The sequence below is a fragment of the Mchenga conophoros genome, linkage group LG5, assembly GCF_057382185.1.
Source record: "Mchenga conophoros isolate Kocher_MC1m ecotype Shallow Benthic linkage group LG5, M_conophoros_male_GT1.1, whole genome shotgun sequence".
NCBI lineage: Eukaryota > Metazoa > Chordata > Actinopteri > Cichliformes > Cichlidae > Mchenga > Mchenga conophoros.
Genome location: NC_140530.1, coordinates 4,775,002 through 4,794,661, shown reverse-complemented (window position 1 = coordinate 4,794,661; position 19,660 = coordinate 4,775,002). Strand labels below are relative to the sequence as shown.

The window sequence follows — 19,660 nt, the reverse complement described above, 5'->3', positions numbered from 1 at the left end:
GAAAGTAGAGATAGTGTCTGTCTCCTGAATCCAAACTGGAAGCTGGTTCCACAGAAGAGGGGCCTGAAAACTGAAGGCTCTGCCTCCCATTCTACTTTTAAATACTCTAGGAACAACAAGTAGGCCTGCAGAGCGAGAGCGAAGTGCTCTAATAGGGTGATATGGTACTACAAGGTCATTAAGATCAGATGGGGCCTGATTATTTAAGACCTTGTATATGAGGAGCAGGATTTTGAATTCAATTCTGGATTTAACAGGAAGTTTACTTACCTGGATGATTGAGAATGCATCAAGACATGATCAACAGAAATCAAAGATTAAAACTTGACAGATTGATGGTAACGTGTCTCATGAAAGCACCAGAAACATTAAAGTTATGTAAGACCCACATTGACCTCCTGAATTGTAGTGAGATGTCACAACAATAACAGACTTCACTGCAATTCTATCATTCCTCACAGTGACTAAGTCCTGACTACTGCTTCACACCCTTAACAAATGGGAATAACTGTCAAATTATTCATTAACCATATCATTCATCATCCTGTGCTTATAGGCAGGATCTGACTGAGTAGGAAGACTCACTGAGAGTATTTAATGGCACATACTGAAAATTAAGTTTTGCTGACATCACTTACAAAACATCCACAGAGGAAGTGATTCAAGGTGATGTGGTAACCAGAGACCATAAAAGGTCAATCACATTCAGCACCTGAGATTACCAATGTGAGCAGAGGATACGTGACTGACGTGTAGTAGGGTAGTACAAGGAAGGATAATGATTTTACTTAGTGGGTGAGACATGAGAGTGAGGTTGTAATGAAAAAAGCCAGTAATCATGCTTGTAACAATTCAAACCTACTAACCACATCTTCTTTCCGTTGCTCCCTTTAGGGGTTGAAACAGCAGATCATTTGCCTCCATCTCACCCTAGCATCCATTTCTATCATACCAACCCTCTGTATTGTATCATAGTTCGTTTTTTTACCATCTTAGTTTGTTTATATTTTCTTAGTTGCTTCACTTGTAGAATACAAAGGTATGATATACTGATGCACTGCAGCTGCCTGAAGCTCATGGCTGAGAGAACCCTGTGAGGGAGTGCATCCTTTTAGAGATCCTGACCTCTGCCCTCATGCATCACATAAAACACCCAGCTGCTGGTGTTCTGCAGGCACAGCCCTGTCAAATTGGCAAACCAGAACTACAGGTAGAATAATACTTACTTTCAACATAAAAGCATAAAAGCAACACAAACAACAATACAAAATACACATATGATTTCTTAATTATAATTAAGAAATTTACACAGATATATAAGCCCTGCATCAGATTAGCATCACTGCATCACTGTCCAGAGTGTATCCCGCCTCTTGCACTAAGAGGATAAGCCCTATCCCCAGCGTCCTCCTCTGGCACACCAACCCTCTGCATATCCTCCTTCACTGCATCCATGAACCTCCTCTGAGGTTTTCTTCTTGTCCTCCTACCTGACAGCTCCAACTTCAACATCCCTTCTCCACCCACTATTCTCCACCTTGTCTCTCTAACTTTGCCACTTAAACTGCTCAACCTTGTCGCTCTGCTTGATATCTGTGTGCTAGGCCACTATTTGGAGTCACTAAACTGGGTCTCTGTGTCATGTTTGTGCTGTTGGCGCACAAACATGGGTGTAACGCGCCTTTGATTTCAGCAGCGTTCAGCACGGTCTTTTATTTTGAAAAGTGTCTCAGGAAGCTGGCGGGATATCCATGCTCACTTGTCACAGCGGTGTCAGCTCATAACGAACCCCAGTGGCTGTAAAAGGCAAACGGAGTGTGGAAGCGCAGCGGTGCAGAGTTGTATCAGACACATGATGCTCTATGAGGACATCTTTGACTCGCTTCACTGAGATAAGATACTCGAGAATTTCGGACGTTTTCATTCACCTGTTCTCACATTTCGACTTTTTCGTTTGTTTTTTTTTAAGTTGATTATTCATTTCTAATGTTTGACGTGTGATGGCTAACGCATCATCATCGCTTGATGTGGGAGTTTTGTTTCTAATCGTGGTGACAGCATCTTTGACCAACGGTGAGTAGTGGTCGGTCCTTGTTGTGTTTGTGTTTTAATGAAGCAATGATCACACAGACCAGCTGGTGTGCGTTATTGTGCAGCAGTGACTGACAGGTCACAACAGATAGATCAAAACATGCAATTAGACTGAAATCATCGGTATAAGATTATACCGATGATTATTATAACATTGCAATTGACGTCATGATATCTATACAGTTTTAACCTTTTTAAAACACCAAAAAAATCCCACTAAAAGTGAGCACAAGTTATGTCTTAGATCTTTTGAAAACTCGTCGGTGTTTTGTGACTCCAACGCGTTCGGTATTTTTATTGTTTTGAATCACTAAAACAAGAAATTCACTATTTAAAGTTCCATCAAAGACTCCGACTGGGACTTTAAATATATATATACATATATTTTCTCTCTGAGACAAACTCTACTCTCAACAGAATTGACCAATTACTGTTATGAAACTAAAATATGTAACTATTTATGCTTGATTTTTTTTTTAACTACTCTAGAATCTGGATCTTTTGTAACCTTTTCAAGCAGAAATGTAATATACATGCATCTATAAAGAGCTTTTCCATGCTTTACCAAACGCTGTTTCAGGTTAAGACTATGAGAGGAAGCTCTCATATGCTGTAATCTTGCAGGTTCTTCATTTAAGAAAGATGTGAGCCAGAGGAAGGAGGTGAAAGCATTCGAGCAGAGCGCACGTCTGCCTGGCGGGGTGGAGGATCTCGCCACTGTTGCTTCCCACGTTGAGCCGTGTTCTGACTGCGAGCCACCATTAGCCAGGAGGCGATCCAAGAGGTGCACATGTTACACTTACAAAGACAAGGAGTGTGTGTATTACTGCCACTTGGATATCATCTGGATCAACACACCGGAGTAAGTGTCCTTCTCCAGGCATTCTCAGTTTGCACCAGTTTTTAAGCAAGTGATGTGTGTAGCTAATGTCTTATTAGGTTACTATAGGTTACTAATGTGTTGGGCATCATGTTTCTTAGTGTGCACTGTACACAAATAATACAGAGACAAGAAATCAGATGTTGAAACGTAGAAATTAGATTTCTTTGATCATTTGATCTGCATCACTTCTTACTTTAGCTACATTTTCAGAGTCTTTGTGATCTGGGGAGGCCGGGTGCTGTAGTTTTAAAAGTCGAACATTTCTTCTTGATATAGGGTTTCAGCGGCTCAACAGTTCAAGGCCTCCTTTGTCTCGTGTTTTGCTTCTTAATTGGCTGAATGTTTTCGCAGGCCAGGTTAGCTGGCCTTGTTTTTTTTCATATTAGCAATGCTGTTGGAAAACATGTGGTGAGATAGCCGGGCCCAGAAGGTAGCAGGCACCCCGTGAAAATGTCTTTCAAAGTGGGCCCCTCCCCGTCTACATTATACTGGATGCTTCACACAATTTGGACACATAAGATTTTATCTTGTGAACCAAAGCCAAACATTGCTTGAATGCAGTATACATTTTCCTTATGAATTAAATTTCAACTGCAAATATTTACTCAGCCATTTCACATTTTACTGATTAAATTAAGCACATTTTCTGAAAAACTTTGCAGGCAGAGAGGCATGCTGGGAAACGCTTGTACTTCATGACCTTCCTCCCTGTAATTTGTGCAAAATGCCCACAAACCTTTTGATGTCAACTACGCAGGAATTATTTTTTTGGAAAGTATCTTATAGAACAGTTTTAAATTGTGTTTATCAAGCAAAGTAAAAAAGTGGAAGGAAGAGAGCAGGATGAAGATAGTGTAAATACTTTGGATCTGAGCAGCGTTGGCAATGACTTTAGTGAATGCAAGGAAGGTCCAATAGATAAGTTCTGCTGGGTGAATAGTTTGTGTATTTGTGAAAAACTGAAACATTGTTGCCAATTGGGGTCATGTGATTGTTCGTTTTCTCTCTATATGCATTATTGTAGGGTCTAGCTAACAATATAAAGTGCCTTGATGCAACTGTTGTTGTGATTTGGTGTCATAATATCATGGATGCTGGCGAAGAAATGTGCACTGCTAACAAGATTGATGGTTCTTATCCTCTTTCGATTTGATGAAATTGAAAATTTTGATTGGTCAGCTGCCAGGCAAAGTTTGCACTTCACCTCAGTGCATTTAAAAGAGCTTAATACCAGAGACAACAGCATTGTCCTCAGATCTTGGTTACAGTATATTTTCTCTTTGGATGGAAGAGTTTTAACTTCCATTTGTATAACTCTGACAATTCACTGACCAATCAGACTGGCTGGTTGCTGTCTCATTCCCATTAAGTTTTCTGTTTTGTTCTTTGTGAACATTTTTCTTGAGTAGCCATAGATCATGAAATTCCTAAATTCTGTTTAGAACAGACTTTAACAGTACGATGGACCCCTCCCCATATTTACTTAGAAAACAAGGAATCTCTCTGGGATTTTATTATGCCTTTGCTTTATGAGATGTTCTATAGAGTACTTTTTCCCCCCAATGGTGACGGTTTTTCCAGTAATTTATTGCCCCACCTATTTCGAAACATGTTGATAGCATAAAATTCAAAATGACCACATATTTATTTTAATATATATATATATATATATGCGGGAGTATGGGGTGTCTGGCCCATTGCTACGGGCTTTTTCTCATATGTCAGTATTTCCTGTGTCTTTGTGAAGTGTAGCGATTCCATATAATCCGTAAAGGTCTAGACCCTGAGCCCTCTGGTATTTTAATTCCACTGAGGATTTCTTGCAGGCAGCAGGGGAGGGCTGTGCCCACCTTTTGGCCATCTTGGATGTTTGGATTGTTTATAGGTAGCCTTGGAATGTGAGATAGAAAGAACCCTTTGGAAATTTACTCTAAAGTTGAATCTTAAAACAGAAGAAATGGGTTGTCCAACACCAATCACATAGGTTTGACTAGCCGAGACTATTGTTTTCCTTCGTCTGTTTTTCACTCATTCGGCATTCTTGTTCCTTTATATTAGCTTAACAGTCTTCAATTTGAAATCTCTAAATATTGCGCTTTTCTTTCCACAGCTGAACTCGCTTTGAACCTTTTCATCACTGATAAGTGAGAGACAAAGCAAAAGCTAATTCACCTGCAACAGAAGACATTAACTAATGCCTATCTGCAGAGTAGTATGTAGATTTAGCTGCCTTTACTGATTTCAAACAACAGGCCTCAGGGCAAGTTTAGCAGTACCCAGACGTAATGTGTTATGAGAATGTGTGTAGTGGGGTGATGGTTAGAGCCAGGAGGGGAATGGTATCTGGTCATCCATCTACTATCAGTTCTCAGATTTTTGCTTGAAGTGTGGCCATCAGCAGCAGAGTAAAAGCTGTCAGCCTGGTTTCAGTGCAGAGCAGCAACTGTGTCCTGTAACCACATGCAGAAGTACATGTGATCAATAGCGAACATCTGCGATGAGATCAAAGAAGCTCCTTTTCTCTGCAGTAACACCTTACAGATGAAGCCTCTGTGTGTCGGCTTTCTTCCTTTGGTACCTGGGCATTGTGCCATGTGGAGTGAATCAAGATGTCTTTCCTCTTCACATGTATTGCAGATATTAATCAATACTGGCACAGCAGGTTCAGAGCTCCCAATTTTTAAGCAGTGGTGCAGCCAGAAATGTGACCAGGTGTGGACGAACAGGCCAAACTGTTGAAACTGTGGTTTTTGTTCTGAAGGGATTTGACAAAAAATATAATACTCCAAGTATCCAAGTTTCTCGATTACAAAACTGTTGCATTTTGTATTATTGGGTAGGTTTGGTTCTACATACATGTACAGCATCTGTTACTGTTCAATTTGTTTTCTATTTAAGTATAAATCAACATAGTCTCAAATCAACATTTCCATTGTCTCCTTCCAGTCACAAGCAACCTGTCTTGGGTCAGAGGAAAGTAGGCTAGACTAGATGCATAGATTACGGGTAGGGTTACGATAACATTCACTCATGTTATGAAATTTCAACTGTCTGATCTACCCAAATTAATATGTTTATGACAGAAGAACTGCAAGGCCAAAATGCATGCATGTGTGACACTTAATTTGCAAAATATCAACGGTTAACTTGCTCGCTACTAGGGCTGCCACAAACGATTATTTTGATAGTCAACTAGTCACCGATTATTTTTGCGATTAGTCGACTAATCAGATCATCCATTGGACGTAAAACGTACAGCTTATTGCACCAGCAGCATCTGCTCTTATATAACTATCATTAGCTTACAGCTTTAAGTGTTTAAGGTCTGTGCTAACTAAAAATAAAGACAAGATGGTAGTTTATTAAATTTTAATGAAATTTGCAGATTGTTTCGGTGGAGTTTAATAAACTCAGACGATTTACTCAGGAACAAATAAAATACTGAAAAAAGCCAAACAATAAAATTTTTAAGTTATCTAAGTGACTTATATATGTTTAACCTGAGTAGCGAAAGACGGCGGTGGGTTTGAAAATGATCTGGTGGGAGTCCGGTGTTCTCACGGCTCTAGTGAGCCTAGCCCCCGGCTAGCTATCGAGCTAGTGGGTAACAGACGTCTCTGAAAACATCGGAGCGCTTTTGAAAATATGTGGTGTCTTGATAAACTGAGCAGATATTTGAGATTTACACAGTTACAGTCTCACCTGAAAATATGTTAAACGTTTATTTTGTGACCCAGAAAGAATAATAAGAGTAATATTAAAACTAACTAGCAGCTAGTTAGTTTTAATATTGGCAGCCGCCATTGTTGGAAACTGAGCAGGGCTGTGCTATGAATTCTGGGACAGAGCTACTTCTTCTTCGGGGTTTAACGGCAGCTGGCATCCTTGTACATGCAGTGCTGCCATCTTCTGTTTCAGTCCGTTATTACACTCTTAAATCCTGCTACTTATTCCTGCGTCTTTTGTGATGTTACAAAGCTTCAAACGACGCGTCGACTATTGAATTAGTCGTCGACGATTTTGATAGTCGACGTAATCGTGACTAGTCGACTAATCGTGGCAGCCCTACTCGCTAAACATAAAAATGAACTCAGCCGTAAATGGGGATATCATTGAGGAGGTCAAGGGTCATCCTTAGACATCAGGCATTGGGGTTTACTTTTAACATATCACTTGGCAGTAGTCTGCAAACAGTATTTTATGTTTTGGGTGAAATTTCACATGTTGAAAAGGTGAACATAAGTGATTGGACTAAAATTAGTTTCCTAAGGTTTTATGCCACCATCTTGTTAACTGTAATAACAGAGTTAGATTTTGGTGCGTGCCTCTGTCTGTCTCAGTCATGTATCATTTTTGTTACTACTAATGTGAAAATGTGTATGATGCATGGTAAGACCGACCTCCATCCCAAGTTGAAAGGCAAAGATCAAACAAGTGTGAGGTATGCATGCTGTCAGAAGTGTAAGATTATCTGGTGACTTTAAAGGTTTAGGTGTAATTAATGTGTTTATAGGGGGTGAAGTTGTTGGGGCTCGCTTAAATAAATCACAGTTATGTTTTTAACATTGCACTCCAGATTTATGGATGTTCAGAATATAAACTAACATCAGTCTTAAGCATGGATGCTCATCCTTTTTCATGTAAATGTTTCAACATTTTTTCCTGTACTGTATCAGAAAACTAGTTTATAAAGATATACACTTTGTAGAGGGTTTACCTAAAGTAGAACTGAAAGAACTGCAATAACTGGCTGTGGGTCTTTTACATTTCTACAGAGGAATTTTAACCCAGCCACCTCAGCTCGAATGCCATGTTTTAAGGTCATGTCACAATATGTCAGTTTGATTTAAGTCCAGGCTTTAACTTTAACCACTCCAAAACGTTCATTTTGTTTTTATTGAGTCAATCAGAGGTGGACCTGCTGTTGTGTTTAGGGTCACTGTCCTGCTACACAACCCAAGTGCGACTTGTGCTGCAGGGCGTAAACTGATGGCTCGACATTCTCTTTCAGGATGTTTTCATTTGTGGCAGGTAGTCTATGTCCTATCATCACACTATCGCTGCGATGTTTGACTGTTGGTATGATGTTGTTTTTATGAAATGCGTGACTGGACACACACATTCCAAAAAGTTCAACTTTTCTCTTGTCAGTCCACAGAATATTAAGTCTTGGGGACTATCGGTATGTTTGTTGGCAAATGTGAGATGAGCCTTTGTTTCTTTTTGGACAGCAGTGGGTTTTGCCTTGGAACTCTTGGATGCCATTTTTGCCCAGTTTCTTTCTCATTGTTGAATCATTAACTGTGACCTTAACTGAGGCAAGTGAGGCCTGCAGTTCTTTAGATTACTTCTCAGTTCTTTTGTGACCTCCTGAATGAGTCATCAGTACACTCTTGGAGTCATTTTGGTCTGCTGGCCACTCCTGGGAAGGTTTACCACTGTTCCACGTTTTCTCCATTAGTGGATAGTGTTTCTCACTGTGTTTCACCCTTTCCAGACTGATTAGATGTCAGTGATGACAGTTTGTTTTTGGTTCTTGAGGTTGTTTCATGGTACGATGTGTTGCTTTTTCAGATCTTTAAGCCTACTTCACTTTGTCAGACAGGTTTTATTTAGGTTATTTCTTGATTCAACAGGTCTGTCAGTAATCCACCCTGAGTGTGACTAGTGAAACTGAACTTTAATTAATTACGTTTTTTGGAAAGTTAACTCATGATTTAACAAGAGAGCACAATTCAGCAGGGTAAGGGCTATACTTGTGTTTTTATTACAACATCCTGATGTCAGCCTGTTTGTATCTCAAAATATGATGACTTCAGCCTGTTATGGTGTCACCGTGACGCCATCATATTGAGAAAATAAAAAGTTTGTTGTACAGGTATCTCCAGGCACTTTCATTTGAAAAGTGACCTCGGGCGCTAACAATAAAGATCAAGGTCAAATGCTTAGCCAACCTTGGTACGCATAGCCTCAAAGGTCTAGTATATTGTTGTAAATTTTGAAGACTGTCCATAAAAAATTGCAGGTAAAGTAAAGTTTTGACAGATTTTCACACTTGGTTTTATCCTTGACCTGATTTTCACCAAAATTAAATCCACTCGAAATGTTATTGTTATCTACCATCACACAAAATTTGAACATAACATCATAAAACTGTGGATGCTACACTGCTAACATGCTAGAAAAACAAACAAAGGGCCAGGCAGGTTTGGATAGTGTTTTTTTTCCCTTAAGGCAGCTGTGGCTCAGGAGATAAAGTGGGTCATCTACCAACTGGAAGGTCAGTAGATTAATTAGCCGGCTATTTCTTTCATCCCACAATTTCCAGAACTTGGAACAATTTAAACAAACAAGAAATGTTGTGATCGTACGCGGTTAGGGTCATCGGTGAAGATGACTTTGACCTCAGAGGGTTAATGATAGAAATCAGCTATGTGGAACAGCTATTTTCCTAAATGTATGAGGTCTCATCATGTGGGGGCACTTTCAGGCTGAGTTCATTACTCTACATAATCATACATACAAGCTTGTTTATGTATGTGGCTGACTTTATGAAAACTCAGTCACCCGAAAAAGCTGTTTTTTGCAATACCACCAAATCTGTAACAACTGGGCCTCTGGAGAACTTCAAGACATGTTGAGGAGCTAATTTAGCCATTTAAATCTGCTGTGTTGGATCAAGGACACATAAAACCTGCAGGACAGGCCTGGCTTTACCTTACCACAACCTTATACTCACGATGGGTCACCAGTAATCTGGTGGATGCAAAAAGGTTAAATACTCAGAACTAGAGTAACAATCAGTCAGACTGCACTTCTCTCTCCAGGTAGAGTTTACCTGATTTTACCCTCAGGGCTCATTTTTGGACCTCTAGATAACTATGGAGACGCACGCTTGCATGTGAAGATGACCTATGAAACTAATTATCACACTGGGGAAGAATGGTCATTTAAGTAACTTTCAGTGTAGTTGGTGCCAGACAGGCAGCTCAGAGAATTTCAGAAATTTCACTGACAGGTAGCATTCCTGCTCAAGTTCAACACTCAAAGCATTTTCAATTAAAAATATCATTCACCCAGTTACACACACAGTCATATGACTCTCGCACTCTGATGGTTACATTGAGGGCAACTCTGGGTTCAGCATTCTCCGCCTCGACAGGTCGACTGGAGGAGCAGAGGATCGGTGCATCGACCTTCTGCAACACCCGAGTCACAGCCATCGCAATAAATAATACTGTATATGTTTAATAAAAGAAAGCTTACAATGACAAAGATCTGTACCCAGACATGTGACAAAGCCATATCATTAAACTCATACAGAGGTATGGATAATGTCTTCTACACTGACTCTGATTTAAAACCCTGATGCAGATGCATGTGAAGATACTGACTGAGTTCTGTGTGGACAGACCGTCTCTCCTTTCGGAAGTCAGTAGATGAAACATTTTGTAAGAGAAAGGATCACCCACATGCTGTTTCTGTTTGTAAGAGTAGAGAAGAGGAGGTTCGTGGTCAGCGTGACGCCCCTCCCGCAGCACCACAGCTTATATTGTTCAAGAGACCCGCTTCTGAAGTTCAAAGGAAACAACATGTTCACTGTGAAGTGATCTGTTTTTTCCAGCTCACACTTTATAGCAGTTTACAGCTATTTAGGGAGACTCCAACAAGACTGGACAGCAAGGTCAACATGATGAGTTTACATGTACAGCGTGGTTCTAACTGGTCTGGTTTTTGTCATTTTTTGTTGTAGTACTGATAGACAAACTTAATTATGGAGATCTGTGTTTGACATATCAGGGGAAGAAAGAGAGGGGATTTGGTGACTAGTTTGGCCATCCACCAGATGGAGGACATCAGTTTAGGGTTGTAACACTGGAAGCGATGGGCGAAAAAGCCTGTAGGAGACCATAGTTTGTGAAATGTGAAATGCTTTTTTATCATGTGCATTCTAACACTGACTCCACACCTAGAAACCTGGTTGCCTGTTGCGAAGTTAAAATCTCAGTGAAAAAATTTGTTACGTTAGTCAACTTATTTGGAAAAGAAAAGAAAGTGAACGATTGATTGATAGATGATAAATTTAAAACATGAAAAAAAACCATGTTATTAGGGTGCTGCCAAGATACCCTTATTCCTCAATGACTTTATATCTCTGGAACTTTACTATAAAAAGCACAGGGCACCAGTAGTGGACCATCAAACTCTGGTCTTCTAAAGCAAATGCCGATCGGGCTCCACTAGAGGACGCCGGGTCCTCAGGCTGCCCTAATGAAGTCTGTTTGTAATCGTCTCATTGTTCCCCCTCTAGTGCACCTGTTAATTTTATTAATACCAAAGCAGCTGAAAGTGATTAAAGTTAAGATTAACTGACTCTGATTAGAAAGTGTACAAAGTTGAGCTTGTTTTTGATTCAGTGAGCCTTCACGACATTTAGATGGAGTCGTTGTAGGATAACGGTGATCAGTCACAAAAACTTTGGATTTGCAATGAGCCTTTCCTCTGAGGTGTTTCATGGACCCAAACCACAGCAGCATAGCAGTGTAGCTGCCTCACATCTATTATATCAGCATTTTATATGGGCCTGTTCGTTTGACCAGTCCATTTTTGTCTGGCTACGGTTAACAAAGAAAAACAAAACATATATTAACAAAAAACTGCAATAAATTTGCCTGATATCAGAAAGAATTAATCTCCTTCCATCTTTGGATTAGCACTGCCTCCATTCTTTGGCACTGATGGCTAATCACTAGTGCGCTCATTTTTCAAAGGTATGATCTGTTTTTCAGTTTTTATTAGGGATTAGTAAAAATATGAATTTTTTATTTTGGACTCGTAGGACATCGTACTATTTGACTTTTGAATGTTTTTTTATGTGAAAGTTCAAAAACATAAAATATAACTTCAAGCTCAAGGAATTAAAAACTAAGTATCTCTGGCTGTCATCCTAAATGTATAAAAAATGCCCACAAAAGAGAAAACTAACATGGAATTTGGGTTCAAATCATTTAAAAATGCATTAAAAGTTATAGCTTTTACTTTTGCTGCCATCTATTAGATTTTTGATATAATATATATATATATATATATATAGAAAAACGCCTGAAAAAGCAGCAGTTGAGGGCATTTGCAGTTAAAGCCTGACAAAACATCATGAAAACAGAAACTAAGCATCTGGCAGTGTCCATTTGTTCCAGACTGAAGCCAAAACTTGCATGAAGATCTCTGTTTCCATTTACATTAATTTGTCCATGAAAACAGAGAAACTGTGCAAAAGTTTCTGTACTTGCTGATATATCATTTTTGTAGAAACTGAGATGTTAGTGCATCTTTATTGTTTCATTTCAAGTCCAGGAAAAAGTCGTTATGTTTCTCTCCTTTTTGCTTTTCTCCAAAAACAGACAGAGTTTGGAGCTACGTTTGGGACTGAGGTTGGAGTCATAGCCATGGATGATTAAAAAAAACCCCAAAAAGCTAGCGTGGTGTTGCCTTTTGTTTTATACATATGCTCAAAAAGCATTTCCAGAAACTAGAAAATGTTACAATTCAAATGAAGTCCTATACGTTTTCACATTACTGTCTGTTTGGTCTAAACCAGGGGTCGGCAGCATGCGGCTCTTTAGTCTTTATTTTGCGGCTCTGCGTGGTTTGGAAAAATAAATTAGAAGTATTTAGCTGAAGTGTATTTTATTTGTGTTTAGTTCTTTTTTACCTTGTAGTTCTAAATTGGAAGATTATTGTGATCTTGAAATATAAAAATAAAATTATATTCTATTATTTTTTCATCGATCAAAATAAGCGTCACACTCGCGGAAGCTGGTGTACCCGCCGAAACGCCGCGCATTTATCGAGACTTTCAACCCCAGGTAGGCCAATTATGGATCCACATTATGTCAGCAGCTGTTCTCCACCGTGAACTATGTTAAAAACAAACAGCGCTCACGCCTCACAGACGACAGCTTACAGTCCTGCGTAAAGATGAAACTGGCTTCGTACAGCCCCGACCTGCAGACGCTGTGCGCAGAGGTTCAGGAGCAGAAGTCCCATTGTAAACAGACCTGACGATGTTTGCATGAACACGCTTTTTAGCATCTCTTTATTGACCACTTTTCACACGTGGCTGCACGCATGGGTGCAGCTTTTTTTTTTCCAATTATTTTTGTAAAGTCAGGTCAAGGCTCCAAAAGCCCAAAGGCGATATAACAGTTTTTGTTTGCTGGATCGTTTTAGTTCAGCTTTCCTTTTGTTATATTTCTTTAAGAGTTCAAAATGTGTTAATTACATAAATAAAATGTAATTTTCTCTGTAGCACTTCATGGATTTCATAAGCAGCAAACTGTAGTTGTTCAAACAAAGAATAAAGGTAAAAAAACAATATAGTGTTATCTTTCATCCTAAAAAAAAAAAAGAGGGTCACTACACTTTACTTCTTTCATTTCTCTGACATCCATCCTCTGGCTCAGCAAATCAGACAACAACCTCATGTCAATTTCAAAAAGTATTTGTGGCTCCCAGTGTTTTCCTTTGCGTGGAAACCGGGTCCAAATGGCTCTTTGGGTGTTAAAGGTTGCAGACCCCTGGTCTAAACTAATCAGGTGAAAATTTCATGAAAAGGAACAGATATTAACTGAATCCTCAACTTAGATGGCTCACCTGCTTGATGTTAAGAAGTGAATAACAGGGATATTTTTAGGCAGCAGTGTCGTGTTGTGGTCGTGATGTGCTGGGTTGAATTGTTCCGAAAGGTGTTTTATATATTCTGCCCCCATTTTTTATCACAGAGTTGGAAGACAAAAATTAGAACCACCACAGAGTACCTTTACCCTCATATAACCACAACAGAGTGTAAGCTGCACCCCTTTGATGCAGAGTCAGAGAATAAACATCCCAAGGCCAGGATTATGCTTGCTTGTGGACATGCACACAGGCAGCTGGGGAAGCCACAGAGTAGCTGTTCTCTTTTGTTCCATCCTTCAGGGTGCATGTTGGTGCTTTGTAGTGTAGTGTCTCTGCAGTCACAACAGGGGGCAGGTGATGACAAAATTCATATCACCCAGTAAAGTGTACTTGTGGAAACTGTAACACTGATGTATGCTTCCAGCTGTAAAACTCATAGTTCTGTGGTCAGTAAGTGCATTGTGTCTGCTTTTCTTCTTTTAGGCACACAGTACCATTTGGTATGTCCAGTTACCAGGGTTCCCTGCGTTTAAGACGCTCCACTAGGACCGAGCGGGTGAGGATAGGGGTGGAGGCTCAGCGCTGCGCGTGCTCACAATACAGCGACGTGGACTGCATCAGCTTCTGCAAGATCAGGTAGAGGTGTGATACGAAATAAAACAAATGAATGTGTTGTATGCCAGTATTATTCTATTTCTTTAAAAAAAAATTAAAAGGTCTTAAAATGTCTTACATTTCCCAAAATGTTGCTGTAGTGCAATAACCTACCTAACAGCACAATTTTCATCCTCTTCTGCTGTGCCATAAATAACTTCACCACAGCATCCAGATGGTTCTAGCATGCCGGAACAGAGACAGCATAAAGAGGAAGTAACACATGATATACTTGGAAGACAGCATTGAATCATCAGCTTTGTTCACATTCGGTGACAGATATTTCCATCCATCCTTTTCTGTTCTTGTCCAACTTAGCATCACAAGGGGTCTGAAGCCTACTGCAGTTGTTATAGGTGGCCAGTCTATCAGCGGATGAATGATTTAGCCTCCTGTATTTAGTGAGCATCCTGGGGATGCATCAAATTTACACCTCTAACTTTACAGCACAAGGAGCTCAGGGGACATGACGGAAGTGGAGAGCTGAAAAACCTGAACACTAGACTGGGAGTGCAAAACAGCCAAAACCTCTTACTGGGCATAAATATAAAGTAAATACACAAAGTGAAAAATTAAACTGCAACCAAACAAAGACTCAAACTGAAACACGGGGTCAGAGATCCAGGATCATGACATCGTTCTTTTCCAGTGCAAAGGAGTTCAACCTTACGGTTACCTAATTAAACTTATTCAACTAACAGATATATAATTCAAGAGAGGGGCCTGAAAACTGAAGGCTCTGCCTCCCATTCTACTTTTAAATACTCTAGGAACAACAAGTAAGCCTGCAGTGCGAGAGCGAAGTGCTCTAATAGGGTGACATATAAACAATAATAATGATTGTAATTATTTTCAGTATTTCAGAAATGATCCTCTTTGAATTTGACTTTAAGATGTGTGTTGTTTTTCCACAGTCAGACGAGACCACACACAGCATTGCCAAAAACAGACGAGAGGACAGCAACTCAGCGGAGTGGCCCTGCTGTGAAATAAGTGCATTAAAAGCGGCAGGCCTATGAACTGAAAAGTGGTTACACATTCTAAGACATAGCGTGTATGTCTGCGTTTCTGTAGGTGGATATCTTGTAGTGTCTTGTCATCAGACTGAAGGATGTGTAACACCAAAGGTGCTTGCACAAATCTAAAAGCCAGCAATTCCACGTTCCACTAACAGAATCTCCGCCCCTCTTCTCTCCTGCCAACCTCTGCTCATCTTTCAGAACTTGCTGCCTGTGTCTGTTCAGCAGGTGTGCATGATGGTTTCCATTACTCTGACACAACTGAAGCTAGTGGCTGATTTGTGCGGACTATAAGACATTTGGTTGCTCACACACAATGTGGACGCCTCTGCTCCAGGGACATCACTGAAACTCCATGGCAACATTGGCACAACATCAAAGCCAGGAAGTCAGCATTACTTTCTTTTTTTACAAATTCAGTTTGTCACAGTTACTGAAAGAGTCAGGATATCTTTTTTTTTTCTTTGTATCATTACATTAAGGATGTTCTTTATTGTAAAGCACGTCTGAGATTTTTGGAGGTAACAGAACTGAAAACAAAAGTTAGCAGTCTGTTTTATAAGCTGAATCCATTCCACGGTCGTGTGTGTGTGAAATGTGTTCCAATATATAAAGGCTATAAGTTATTTTTCATACAAACCAAATACGATAGTAAAAGTGTGTGATAAGATGTTGTATATAGATATATCTGATTATTCTAGCCAGCAAGTCTCTGTATTGAAAAATTTAGAAAAGTACAAAAGTTTGTACCACAAAGTAAATTTAAGGTGCCACTTCTTTTTCGTCTGTTTTTCTTAACCTCTTAACATCCATCATACTGGCAGTAATCTTTTGGGGAGTACTGGCAAGGTTAGATTCACATCTACTCTGTTATATTTACCTCTCTGGCATAGCACATGGAAATCTAATAGAAGATCTCTAAAGCCAAAGTGCATATAAGAGAGTTGATTTCAAAGTTAAGATGTTTCACTTTCTAAAACTATGCTTTTTTACCCCGTGGCTAAATGTCGACTAACTAACTCTACCACTACGTGGTTAACTGGCAGTCTGGTGGATGTTAAAAGGTAAATGACTGCACCACGGAGTAAACAGCTGACCACCTGTGCAGGACGGATGTTAAAATAACTAAAACGCAGATGAACTCGGACAAATGGAAGACTTCTTTGCTTCATGTTTGAAACATTCTGATGAACATCAGGATTATTTAAAGATATTTAAAATAAACTTGATACCTAATTAACATGTCTGATCAGAGGCTCCGTTACACAGGGATAATAAACTGTTGCAACTAGCTGTTGTATCTGTTCTGATAAAGTCAGCACACCATGTTTATTGTATTGCACAGCGAGGTCAGCACTATTATAAATATTATCCTGCATTTGAGTAACTGACATACAGGGCTATGCAGCATAACTTCAGAGAGCTTTAGCATTCATATTAAATCTGCTGTATTTATGTCTCTGTAATAAATAAAGATAAAATATTAAAACTGTGCATGGTTTGTACATGCCGATGATTCCTAGACAGGGTAACATTAATGTTATATAGTATGCATATAAAATTATCCCAAAGAAGTGCCAGTATTTGCCGTATATGTATTTAGGCATCAGTCAAGAGTAGTCAAAAAACCTTTGTGTTACCCGTCAATAGAACTTAGCACCGTTCATACTGTGTCGTAAAGAATTTCACTAATTCTGAAGAACATGAAGTTGGGTAAGGGGCATTGCTCCATGCCAGTGTAAGAAGCAGTCAACACTGTGTGAAACTAGGAACACTGCACATGTTTGTGAAAGATGGATCTGTATTGCAATTTTCCTGCAAAAGAGTAAAGAAGGATTTGCATCGTGTCACACTCCAGCAGACAATGTGTACTTGTTGTCCTGTTGGATGATGGCTTGGATCAGTAAGTGCTATTAAATGGGTGTGCAGTGACTTTTTCGCACACAAGAGTTTTGTCAAAAACACTTCAGACTTGGTTTTTAACCATGACCACAAAGATCTCCTAATCTTTGTTGTTTTTTTGCCCAGCCTTAATTATGGTTTACGTGGCATAAACACAGTCTTAGACGTACCGTGGAATGACAGTGATTACTGACCGCCTACAGCCTGGTTTCTGAAATAAAAGTTTTTAAAAATCAACCAAATTTTATATCTCTGCCAATATGCCACTCTTAGCAACATGTAGTAACAAAATAAGGCAGTTTGTGTTTTAACTGGAGATGCAATTAAAATCCAGGGATTGCATTACACAGTTCCAGTAATGGTCTGCACTTGTATACGGTGGTAATTCAAGGTACTTGCATGCCATCTGAACAACATGGGACCTTACCCAAGGGCATTAGCCTTACAGCCCCCCCCCCCCCCCGACCCCACATTAATTATATCTGGACAATTTTCCTCATTATGGCAGAGGAATGTACCTTAAACATATAAGAGCCAGTTCTTTCGTATTGTCTGTAACTTGTGACTGCAGGATTGTTGCCAAAACGACATATTCAAGAATGTTCCACATAAATTAAAGTACCCACTTCTTTGCCCACACGGGCTTGTAATGACAGAACCATTCGAGTACGAGTGATAAATAGAACAATTATGTGACTAAATTAAAAAAAAGCTTGTGGTTTGTGGTTGTTCCTGATATTGGCAGAGGACAGTCTCAAGCCAAATAACAAGTTAAGACACCTGGGAAAATGCTGGAGTCAGTCATGGAGTAAATTCATTCATGTTGGTTATTCTTCAGCGTTTTTCATTATGTTTTGATCTTTTAATAATACATGGTATGAGCATTGCTTTGAAGATTTAATGAACATAGCTCTGAGGAATGTATTCTATTGGTACGGACAGATGTTGTGTTCTCAAATAAAACTGTGAGAATGAGACTATGAGAAGTTTTTAGTGCAAACTAAATAGTGTTTGCACAATACTGATGGCACACACTTAACAGAAACCCTCTCACATTTGGAAATGTTTACTTTTTTGATTAGATGGGGTATTCATGTTTTCCTTTTAACCCAGAAATACATTATTGTGGCGCACCCATCCTCACTCCTCGGGTGGGAGTGGCTGGTGCCCGGTAGGGGTCGGCATCCGTTCCTGCTCCCCAGAGGAGGGCCGTTGAGCAACAGCCAGGCCCACCACCGGCCCAGCCAGAGGTGGAGGACTAGGCGTGCGCAGCCGAAGATGGACGTCGTGAGTGCTGCGTCGCCGCTGCTCGCCACTTGGGTGGCCTTCACTGCAGGGAAGGCGGATGCACCTGCAATCCGCAATCACGCCTCACCGGCGTAAAAGTCTGTGACTGTTAAATGTGGTTGTTGTTGGTGTTTGTAAGTTCGGCTGGTGGCTGAAAAGCTGCAGCTGTGCAGGAACGACAACCGTGTATAGAAGCGAGTCAATAAAAGTATGCTGAAAAGCATTGAATTGTGGACCGGTCTGCCATGGAGTTACTACAATTACATTACAGTACATTACTTAATTACTCACTCAAGAAAGTTATTCAGAGGGCCCGGTGGCGCCAGTGTCCGGCAGCCTCGCCTCTGTCAGTGCGCCCCAGGGCAGCTGTGGCTGCAATGTAGCTGCCATCACCAGTGTGTGAATGTGTGTGTGAATGGGTGAATGACTGAATGTAGTGTAAAGCGCTTTGGGGTCCTTAGGGACTAGTAAAGTGCTATACAAATACAGGCCATTTACCATTTACCATTCCGTAAAATGGCCTGAAACTCATTGTCTCATGGCTTTCAGTTAACAATATAAATCTTAGGCTGCAGCTCTGCACAACATCTAAGCCCTAATGTAATGAGAACAAACATACAGTCTTTCTTTCAGTGTTTATATATGAACACAAAGCCAACGACACAAAGCAAAGATGAAAACCAGCAGAATGAATCTTTAAAGTGATGACTGCAGTGATTCTACTTTAGAAACATGAACAGGTAGGAATGGAGGTTACAAGCCTGACTGCTCATCACTTCTTTGGTTACCTGTTGAAGTTCACTCTCTGGCTGCTGGACAAGGGCAAGCATTTGATGGTCTGAAGACTGAAGACTTTCTGAGGGACTGTTTCAGTTCCACTGTGTTGGAAGAGCCCTGTTCCTCACGGGGATGACACTGATAGCTTAGGTCAGCACTGACCTTGCATCTGATAAAGACCCTCGTGAGGCTGGTCCTCAAACATCTCCACCCCACGGTGAGGTCTTCGTTGGATCCGCTGCAGTTCACCAACCAGCCTGGCTTTGTGAGCTAGGTGCCTCCTGCACCAAGCTCTGACCCACCTGGGGAAGCCTGGACATACTCCGAGAATCATGTTCTCTGATTTTGCCAGTGCTTTTAACACCATCCA

General features: G+C 40.2%; 1 protein-coding gene across 1 annotated transcript; it reads left to right on the top strand.

The window, feature by feature from the left end:
- Window positions 1-1,807: 1,807 nt before the first annotated feature.
- Window positions 1,808-18,353, top strand: LOC146573621 (endothelin-3). The gene is made up of 4 exons (XM_085272869.1): window positions 1,808-2,073; window positions 2,716-2,953; window positions 14,135-14,287; window positions 15,220-18,353. Exons 1-4 carry the CDS (start codon window positions 2,001-2,003, stop codon window positions 15,296-15,298), a joined length of 543 nt encoding a protein of 180 aa, XP_085128995.1. The 5' UTR covers window positions 1,808-2,000; the 3' UTR covers window positions 15,299-18,353.
- The last annotated feature ends 1,307 nt before the right edge of the window (window positions 18,354-19,660 follow it).